This window comes from Apis mellifera, linkage group LG14, assembly GCF_003254395.2.
Source record: "Apis mellifera strain DH4 linkage group LG14, Amel_HAv3.1, whole genome shotgun sequence".
NCBI lineage: Eukaryota > Metazoa > Arthropoda > Insecta > Hymenoptera > Apidae > Apis > Apis mellifera.
The window spans coordinates 9,461,847-9,472,500 of record NC_037651.1 but is presented as its reverse complement, the minus strand read 5'-3'; the positions used below and the strand labels follow the sequence as shown (position 1 = coordinate 9,472,500).

At 42.3% G+C, this 10,654-nt stretch overlaps 1 protein-coding gene across 13 annotated transcripts in view; it reads left to right on the top strand.

The window, feature by feature from the left end:
• The window catches only part of LOC100576251 (zinc finger protein 853), a 62,032-nt gene extending 58,722 nt beyond the window's left edge, over positions 1–3,310 (top strand). For 10 of the 13 annotated variants that reach the window (XM_016916263.2, XM_016916262.2, XM_006565771.3 and 7 more), the window contains 7 exons: positions 1–179; positions 523–645; positions 813–950; positions 1,667–1,870; positions 2,454–2,674; positions 2,821–2,974; positions 3,111–3,310. The exon at positions 1–179 is cut by the window's left edge and continues 34 nt beyond it. In XM_016916263.2, the coding sequence (XP_016771752.1) occupies positions 1–179; positions 523–645; positions 813–950; positions 1,667–1,870; positions 2,454–2,674; positions 2,821–2,974; positions 3,111–3,232 (1,141 nt within the window). In that variant the 3' untranslated portion in view covers positions 3,233–3,310. The remainder of the gene's footprint in view (positions 180–522; positions 646–812; positions 951–1,666; positions 1,871–2,453; positions 2,675–2,820; positions 2,975–3,110) is intronic. The other 3 variants (XM_016916256.2, XM_016916259.2, XM_016916264.2) reach the window with 3 other exon arrangements.
• The last annotated feature ends 7,344 nt before the right edge of the window (positions 3,311–10,654 follow it).

Sequence of the window (10,654 nt, the reverse complement as noted above, 5' to 3'; positions counted from 1 at the left end):
GGTTTACCTAGCGAAGCGACGGACCGCCAACCACCCGTGTCCAGTGTGCGGAAAACACTACGTCAACGAGGGTAGTCTTAGGAAACACCTGGCCTGCCATCCTGAGACCAGTCAACTTAGCACAAGCCTCAGAATGTGGCCGTGCTCGGTGTGCCAAGCCGTCTTCACTCACGAGAGCGGTAAGTATGATCTTCTTTTCTTTTTCCGATCATCGTAATGTATGATATAATAACAATAGTGCGCGGCCATCGTCACATTTAGTTTTTCTACTTTTTTTTGACCTTCCTTTTCGTGTCGATCTTTTATATCTCTTCGTATATATATATATATATATTTATATTTATCAAGTGTCGTATCTATTTTACTTTTCATTTCGATGGTGTATATACATATACATATATATATATATAAAATATGATATATCTCGTACGATATTCTTCATTGTTTACTTTCTCGCTATAATAAGAAGAAAACACTAATCGAGAAACTGTATCGAGACCGCTTTACTTTGTTGCTGTTAAGGTTTGTTGAGTCACATGGAGCACATGAGAATGGACCCCAAGCATCAGTTTGCGGCGCAATACGTTTTAAGTCGCGCCGCCGCCGAGAGGCGGGAGAGAGAAATCCTCGCGTCTTCGAGTTTAGGTATGAGGTTATCGCAAAAATTATAACGCTCTGTACATGTATATGTATAACCATACGCGTGTACAGAGGCGAATAATACTTCCTTCCAAGTTTTTTTTTTATCATCGTTCACGATGATATCGTTGCAATATCATCAATAACCACATTTAACGATTCTTCATGTACAGGTGCGGGTTTGGGAGTGTTGGGAAGTCAAACAGGCGGACCTCAAAATTTGCAACAACCACCAATGTGCCCTTCGCCGTCGGCTCATTCGGACAGCAGCAGTGGAAACGGAAGATTATCGTCAGCCGGTAGTGAACCTGGTACGCTCCGATCTTGTTCCTCGTCTACTTGCAAATGGTCGTCTGGAATAATCGTTAGTGTGTCGTGAATATATATATATATATATATATATATATATATATATACTCCCGAGGGTCGATCAATTTTTTCAACATCGCCGACCGACATATTTCTCACATTTGTTCAAAATATGTATCACTTATACATATATATATATATTTATATATATATACATATATACATATATATATATGTACACACTTTAAGTAACTGGCGACGAGCTTCGACGAGAGTTATTGTAGTGAACATATATTATTATTATTATTATCATTATTATTATTATTATTACTATTATCATTATTATTATTATTATTATTATTATCACATTTTATCTGATTAAAATAAATCATCCACGAATTCTTGTGTGGGTAATTTCGTCATGCTCACTCCGATTTTTTATAATAAAATAATAAATACGTCCGATTTTTTATAACGTATGTATATACATCTATCTACGCATCTATCTATTTCTATATATCGAATAAAATAAAAAGGAAAAAGGGAAGAGAGAATGAGAGAGAGAGTGAGAGAGAGAGAGAGTGTGAGAGAGAGAGAGAGAAATTAGATCACAGCATCTCTTGCGAGCGCGAGTTTCGTATCATGCAAAAAAAAAAAAGAAAGAAAGAAAAAAATTATGGCGACAGTCCTGATCGACTATTTATATTAACGGGAGCAGACTTTTGCGCAGGTACCGGTCTGCTGAATAACAACAACAATAACAACAATAACAACATGGCGTCGCCGGGGCCGAGCGGTAACAAGCTGAGCGAGATGCTACGCGCTGGAAGTCAACCGGGCTCCGCGCAACAATACCACGACGAGATGCAGTCGCAGCAACAACGGATGACGGCAGTGATGGCAGCCGCCGCCGTGTCAGCGGGTAAGGGTTGCCGCCTCCGCCTCTTTTTTTCCTCTTTCCGCCCCGTTTCATCATCTCGACCATGATGATGATGATGACGATGACGACGATGATCACGATCGATCGTGGTCGCCGTTCATCGTTCAAGGTCGCCTTCGATATCCCTGTTATCGAGGGGAGGAGAGAATCGAGCCGATATCTCTCTCTCTCTCTCTCTCTCGTTCAGGGAGAGACGAGCGCTCGACCAGATACGACGGCTGATCCGTTCCAATTATTATTACCGATAACGGTTTGATTTATAATTATGTTTTTCCGTGGCCAAGATTTTTCTTATCTCCCGTTTAATGCGGGGTCCTCATCGCTCCACAACCCGCCCCCCGATCGTCCCGAAATCATCATAGACGGTAGTATAGCGATAGTTGAAAACGATGACAAAGTTTATCTCCAATAAGTTTCTCTAAGCTGGCCAACAAACGATGCGATACGATGCAACCTATACCCTTCCTCATTCGTATATAATATATAGGCGAGGATATCGTGAAAGGGGGGGGGAGAGAAGAGATTTTTCTCACGAGTCTAACACGGGACGGGTTATGATCGGCAGGTTTGCAAAATTCGGTGTCACCGAATCTGTCGCCGGTCGACATGGCGTCCCTGGCGGCTGCGATGAGGATGGGGAACAACGGTGACATGAGCGGCGGTGCCCAGGGATCGACGGGGCCCCAACAACAGGGAGTACAAGCTACCGGACCGGAACAAACCCTGAGAATGCATCAGGCGGAAGCGTTGCTGCGCTCTCAAGCCGAAGCCGCGCTCAGGCTGGCTGTACGTACACGACAAACGATTGTATTTTCCATCCATACTTTTTTCCATCCCGAATAGACGTAGCACAAGATAATAGCGAGCAAGTTGTTACGTTACCTTAATATATCTCCGTTACACGTTGTATGACACGCTCTTTCGCTCGTCAGGTGTCGCAAGCAGCAGCGGCGGCTGCCAGTTCCGCGGTCGGTGGGGACATGAGACATCATTTGGGCCAGCATAACGGAGGCAGCACCTCTGGCATGCCTGGACACCACACGAACCAACAGATGTCTCAACAAGACACCTTACCGCCTGACCTTGGTAAGTCTTTCTCTCCGTCGTTCATCTTTCGTCGATTATTATTGTTATCGTTGTTGTCGTCGTTCGTTCGATCGAAGCAGCAGGGAAGAGAGTATTGGAACGATTTCATTTCAAAGAAATTCATCACGGTTCACAGGGGAAGCGTTGCGATTGCAAGAGCAACGATTGGAACAAGCCTTGAGGCTTCACGGTGATCCTCGGGCCTTGAGTTTCACTCTCCAGCACGTGGTCAACCAGCAGAACAATCAGCAACCATGAAAATTCAGTTACTACTGAGACGAGTGGACCCCTTGGACGTCGGATCAGACGGGCCTGCAGCAAATCGAACGACTGAATCAGCAACCCCTTCAAGGGGTCGAGCGTCAGTTGGCGCTCAACGAGCAACAACAGCAGCAGCAAGGCTCGTCCGGCATCGGTCTTCACCACCATCATCAACAGCAGCAGCAGCAGCAGCAACAGCATCAACATCAACATCAGCATCAACATCAGCAACAACAACATCACCAACAACAGCAGCAGCAGCAGCAGCAGCATCATCCTGAAGATCGTGGCGTCAAGAGGAAGGCCGACGATATGATCGGTAACTCTGACAACGTGTAAAAGGAACGACGTACAACTCGACGTGCGAGAAAAGAAAAACACGTGGACGTGCGCGTGTTCGCCTTTTTCCCCATCGTCGATTCTACGTCGATTCGTAAACACACGCGAGGAAGAGAAAAGAAATAGGCGTTCAAGTGTGGTCATCCGCGAAACTATTTCCGTCTCAGCAGTAGTAAAATGAAATTATTATTATTATTACCATACACGAACCCGGCGATCGTGAAAAATCGAGCCGATTCTCAGCCGATTTTTCCTCGGGGGGAAAAAAAAAAAAATTGTATATCCTATTTCTCGCTTCGTCCCTTGCCATTGGGACAGCGAAACTCCTTCGACTGTGAAACGCTTCTCTCCTGCAAAGACAGTGGGGAAACTTAGGGAGGGGCAGGAAGATGATGTTGACGGTCGATAAATACGTATCTAGAAATCCGTTACACGGTGCGTGAGGACGGCAACCAGCGGCCAATGGTCTTTCTTTTCTCTAAGCACCCGCGCGAGAAAAGTGTCTCTCCGCTCCGCGCGGACCACGTTGTTCCTACTTACTTTCTTACGGTCCTGGATCCTAGAGTTCCTAGAACGACGACGCTCGCCGCGACACGGGGGGGGGAAGAGAGGAAAAGGAAAACCACCTCGCGGATCGTCCCTCGCCGACGCGGCCCCTCCCCTCCAAAGGAAGGGGGAACGGGGAGGGGGAGGGACGATCCAGGAGGGACAATCCTCTCCCCGTCCTTTCCTCCAGCGATATTCATTGTTCTCGTTGAGTCGCTCTTCTCTCAGAATTCGCAGGACGCATTGTCGCGCTGGTCGCCCGGAATCACCCCTGAAACGTGCCATAATTAATAATTCCGAACGAATGAAAACGAAAGAGAGAGGGAGGAAGGAAGGAAGGAAGGAAGGAAGGGAGGAAAGAAACTTGTGAAGAAACGCGACTGTCCCGCGAATCAACCCCTCCCCGCCTCCCCCACCCCTCTCCCCCTCCCGAAGAAATTGACAAATCGGGAGGTCGAAGGAAAGAGAGGGGGGCGGGGGGAGGGCGTCGATCCCGGGCAGGGCGCGAGTACTACCGGGTTTTTTTTAGTACAAGAGCCGGGAAGAGGAACGGCTTAGACGCTATCCCGGGGCAAAGTCTTTCCGGGGTGGATACAAGTCTAAGTCGCCACAGGGGGGAGGAGACGAGCCACCGGGGATCCAATGGATCCGATCCGAGGGCTTCCCCCTCCTGTCGAGGCTCAAAAAAAAATAAAATAAAAAAGCAAAAACTAAAAACTATAACTAAAATGCTAAACTATACATAAATACTATACATAAAAATACCTAGAAGCCACTTTTAAGGTAACCCTTAATTCTTAGCTCCCGTAACGTTTTAAGAAGGAAGACGGAAGAGGATGGAAGAAGAGGAGAGGATGGAAGGAAGGAAGGGAAAGGGCACGCGTCTCCTTGTTGATTAATCGTGCGTGAGAACGCGGAGAGATTGATACGGATTGATCAATTTCCTAATTCGGTACGTCGTCGAAAAAAAAAAAAAAATTACGCGCGCGTACGACAAAATTATTTGCGTACAATCCCCTTTCCCCGTTTTTTAACGCGAGAAACAAGTTACAACAGATGGGGAAAAAAGAAAGGAAGGAAAGGAAAGAGAAGAACGAGAAGAAGAAGAGGAAGAAGGAAAATGTAATGTAATGACGGACGGTCTGGATTAGCGATCTCAGCGGCCCGACGACGGCCACGGACGTGTGCGGCCATTCGTCGTTGGCCGCCGATCGATACGTGATTTAGTGATGTATATGTACACGCACAGAGAGAGAAGAGGATGATGATGAGACGATGAGGAGAAAGAGAAGAAGAAAAAAACTACACCAAACCACGTACACGCATACACGATACATGTACACACGTATACACACGCGGAAATCCTTGTTACACGTATATATATATATATACACACTTGTACACACGTACACACACTCGTATACTATATAATATGAAAAAAAAAAAAACACGCGAAGAATCTACTCCACGTAAGGATATATATATATATATATATATATATATATATATATATATATATATATATATATATATAAAAGAAAAAAAAATGCGCGCAAAACATGTGCTGACCGGCAGCACGAGAACTATTAGCTCGTAAGCGAACAAACAAAATATAATTATTACACAAACAGTTATATTATATATATTATATATACATACAGAGAGAGTCTGGAGCGTATCTGATGGATTATTATTATTATTATTATTATTATTATTATTATTATTATTATTATTATAAATGAGGAAGAAGAGGAGAGGGAAGAAGAAAAGAGGAAGAAATGAAGAAACAAATAATAAAACCGAGGGACGGAGGGCGAGGAGGAGAGAGAGGACTTGAGAGTGACTTGACGTCCTGCCTCACCCGGCGTCCCTCCGGACGTTTGTACCGCGTGCACAATTTTCAAAGAAAATATATATATATAATATAATATAATCGTCGTAGAGTGTGCGCGAGCGACGAGCATTTTTTCGTGGGGAAAAAAAAAAAATAATAATAATAATTATGAGAATAAATAAATAAATAAATAATAAATAGAAATAGAGGAAAAGGGAAAAAAAAGGAAACACACGCGCCAGAAGAATATGATCGAATGATAGAGAAGAGAGGAAAGAGGGAAAAAAAGAGAGAGGAAGAGAAAATAGAATAAAAAGATGAATGATGAAGATGAAAGAGCATGAAGAGGAAGAGAGAGAGAGAGAGAGAGGGAGAGAGAGAGAGGGAGAGAAAGAGAGAGAGAGCGAGAAATAAAAAACTAAATGCTAAATATTATATATATTATATATATATATATATATAAATATTATAAATAATAAATATAGCGTCTATGAGACTAGGTTAAATTAGGCGAAAGAGAAAAAAAAAAAATTCGAATGAATGCGGAGCGCGTACCCGTACACCGGTACACGCAAACGTTCCCGAGCAAACGACGATCGAGGGTCGAATGAAAGGAGACGCGTAAGAGAATCCGAGAGAGAGAGAGAAAAAGAGAGAGAGAGAGGAGGGGCAGAATGCAAGGAGAGAAAGGGGACGAGAGAAAGAGAAGGAGAGAAAGGAGATTTGGTGAATGAACGACCTTGGGATTTGTCGCGTACGTGGACGGGCACGCGCTGTTGAATGAAAGAGAAAAGCTGCGCGAAAGAGAATGCTTCGTGAGCATCAAGGAGGAGAGAATGAGAGAGTGAAGCGAATGAGAGATTTTAGAGTGGCGTGCTTCAGGTAATCTGAGGTCCTGTGATCGTTATAAGCGAAATATTTTTTTATTTCCGGATATATATCTGAACGCGTAAAAAAAAAAAAAAAATACTTGCGTCGTTTCGAACTTTTACTTGCAATATACCGTTACGTTCTCGCAATACTTAGAAAAAGAGGAAGAAGAATAAGAAGAAGAAGAGTAAAAAAAAAAGGAAGAAGAACAAGAACAAGAATATGAAAAAGTAAAAAGAAGAAGAAGAAGAAGAAGAAGGAGAAGCGGAACAGAGGTGGATCGATTTAGGGAAAAAAAAAAAAGGAAAAAAAGGGAAAAAAAAATACGAAGATGAGGATGACGAGGGAGAGGAGAGGAAGAAGAATATGGAAAGTAAACGCAGGTTTGACCGTGGAGCGAACTTTAGAGAACTCGGGCCAGCCCCTTACCCCCTAAATACCTCTTTGTGATGCCCCATCAATCTCGACCCTAATTCCCCTTTTTCCGACCTTTTATAAAACTCCTGGACTGTCCGTACTTTCGATGGGGTTTCTTTCGACGAGACCAGACGAGATGAAACGAAACGTTGACCGTAAACCGCAACGCGCATCCGAAACGAGAAAAAAAAAAAAAAAGAAAAGAAAAGAAAAGAAACTCGAGTCTTGTTGGTCTTTTTTTTAGAACGCGAAAAAATACGGATACGGATAGTCGTTCGAAAAAGTTTCAAAAATTTTTTAAAAAAAGAAAACAAAAACGTTAAAAATCGAGAGGCGGTCCAAAGTAAAAAGAAAATAATTGGAGTAAAAAAATTAAAAATAAAAAAATTGGGATAAACAAAAATTAGATTGGGAAAAAAGGAAAAGGAGAAGAGAGAGAGAGAGAGAGAAAGAGAGAGAGAGAGAGAGGAATGAAAATGATGGTTCTTTCGATCTAGGATTCACCTACGACACGTTCGATTTCTTCGTTTCTTCGACTGGCAATCGCGGACTGAAGAGTGCGGAAATGAATGGTAGCGTGCCGAATTTTTTCTTCCCCCCATGACATCGTACGTCGACCGCGTTGTTGTTGTTGTTGTTGTTCCCTTCGGAGATTCTCGATGAGACTTTCGTTCCGTGACCGGTTCGTACGAATATCCCAACCCACCCCACCCCACCTCCCCACTCCCCCACTCCCCGTTCCCCCACCTTTCCACTTTTTTTTTCATTCCAATTGTCTCTCCACGATCGCTTTTCTATCCTTTCGAAAGAAAAAAAGAGAAAAGAAAAAACGATTTTCCTCATTCTGTCCCGAGGTAATTAAAAAAATTCTAACGAAACGGAAAGAAAAAACAAAAATGAGGAAGAAGAAGAAGAAGAAACAAAAACGAGATATTTTTATTTTCTCTTTCGATTCCCGATTTTCGAACGCGCTTTTAAGTTTCGAAAAATGAAAACGTTTCGACGGATGGAAAAAAAAGAAAAGAAAAAGAAAAAGAGAAGAATAGAAACGAAAGGAGAAGTGGGAAAAACAAAAAGAAAAAGGGAAAAAAAAATTAAGAATGAGAGGAATTGGAAAAATACAATTTTCTTGGATAAGTACGCGAAATTTATACCTCGATGAACTTCTCCGTTCCTCTTCAGGGGAATCCCTCTTTTTAACCCCCTTTGTTCGCCAATTTTTGAAAGTAGCCTAACGTCGTCATCTTCGTTGAACGTAAAAAAAAAAAGAAAAAAGACACGCGCCGAGAAGCCGCCGGGTAGCCAGGCTTTTTCACCATCTGGGACGAGAGAAGAAAAGATTGCTAAAAAGATTCATCGTCAAAGCTACATTTAACGATTGTACCCGCCTTCGCCACTTGGAACTCGAGGGACGGTGAGATTTCTCGATTTTATTCCGTTATCGCGAATATTTCTGAAAAATTTTATCGAAAAATTTCAAAATTCCGAATACTCGATGACTTTATTCTTTCTTTTTTTTTTTTCCTTCTTCCACCGCGATACGAACGAGAGATCAGAGAAAAAGAGAGAAAAGAAACATCTCAAGAATCAAGAATAATAACAATGTTCAAAAATTTCTGAAAAAAAAAAACGATCCCTCGAGTTCTCGGTAGGCGTGCAAGCGGGTCGATCATTGATCGAATTCTTATTATAACAATTTTTGCGTTACAGGGCGTTTTTTCCTCGGATTAAGTAGTATGTAAATACACCTTGATATCACAAGCATAAACTGAGAATTTACTGGTAAACTTAAATCAAGTACATAATGCGAAATAGGGTTAGTTTCTATGTAAATACCTAAAGCTGGACGAGTGCATACACCTCGTTCACGCAACCAACGATAATCGTTTTTATCGAACCAATGCTTCTGTTCGTCATCGGTGTACGCCTGGTCGTTGGTGATCGCCCTTGTACACAACCCCTCCACCCTCCCGCCGATAATCCCATCGACGGGACGAGAGAAAATTTTGGGGAAAAATAGAAAAAAAAATCGATCCGAGAGGGTTTGCGCAAGAACGTTCCCCAAAATGGGCGTCGCTGATCGGGAAATTTTTTTTTCTCGACACTGATACACACATCCACACACATCCACACACATGGATACACACACACACACACACAGCATTGCGATGGATTGTACAGCTACGATAGGATAGAGAATAAGTAAGCCTCAGAACACAATTCTTCACACACTCGCACCACCGGCACCGACTAGCCTCCAAATTAAGACAGGGACCAAACGTTTGGCGAACACAATTTTTTCCGAATATAATTATTCTCGTGGAATATATTCGATGGAGTATGTGACAACATGTGGTCTTTTCCAAAGATAATAATATATAAAATATACGATGCATTCAACGTTTCCGGCGCGAACGATTCGTTTGTTTCGGCAAAGGTGCGGCCGCCGATCATCGAAAAAAAGATCATCGGGGAGAGGATATAGATCCCGCGCGAAAATTTTTACGGGAAAGAAAAGAAGAAGAAAAAAAAAAAATGTATCGCGGACAACCCGAAATTTCTCGAAATTCGATAATTCCGAATCTAGGTGTCGCTCTGAATGAATGAGAGGAACGAATCGAGCGAATGTTAACCGTTTGAATTGGGCAAAAAGATTACAAAATCAGGTCGATTTATCAGGATATATCAATGATAATTTTAAAATTAAAAAATTGATTGAAAAAATTATAATGGAAAAGAGAAACAAAACTCTGAGGATCATCTTTCCAAAACAAACGAAGAGATAGGGAAAAAAAAGAAACAAAGAAAGAAAGAAAGAAAGAAAGAAAATAAAAAGACGATTTCTAGAAAAAAGAAAAGGTCCCTCGACAAAACAAAAGCAAAAAAAAAAAAAAACAAAAGAAAGCAAAAAAAATCATCAAAAAATGTAAATGGTGCACGAAAAATATAGGAGAGCGGAAGGAGACGATACGAAGAGATTTAAAAAAGCAACAGCCATTCACCACTTTTCACCATCACTTAATCGCCAATTCAAATTCAGCAAAAGTTTAGGGAAAAAAAAGGAAAAAAACGAAAAAAAAAAAAAAACTCTAACAACAACAACAATACAATAAACACAACCACCACCACCACGAGAGCACAACGTCGAGATCTTTCATGACGGCGGTGACGATGATGACCGATATCACCATCACCCACACGACCACCCTACAACGCGTCATCCCTCAACGCGTCGGTCGTGAAACGATCCCGAGACGACAGCTTTTTTTCACCGGTGCATCCTGCCGTGCGCCGAGGGTTGCTTTTTTATTGAACTTGTAAAGGGAGATGAGCAGACGGAATGGAATAAAGCAGAGAAAAAGGAGAAAAACGATTTCAGAATCGGTAGAGGAAAAAAAAAAAGGGGGCAGCCG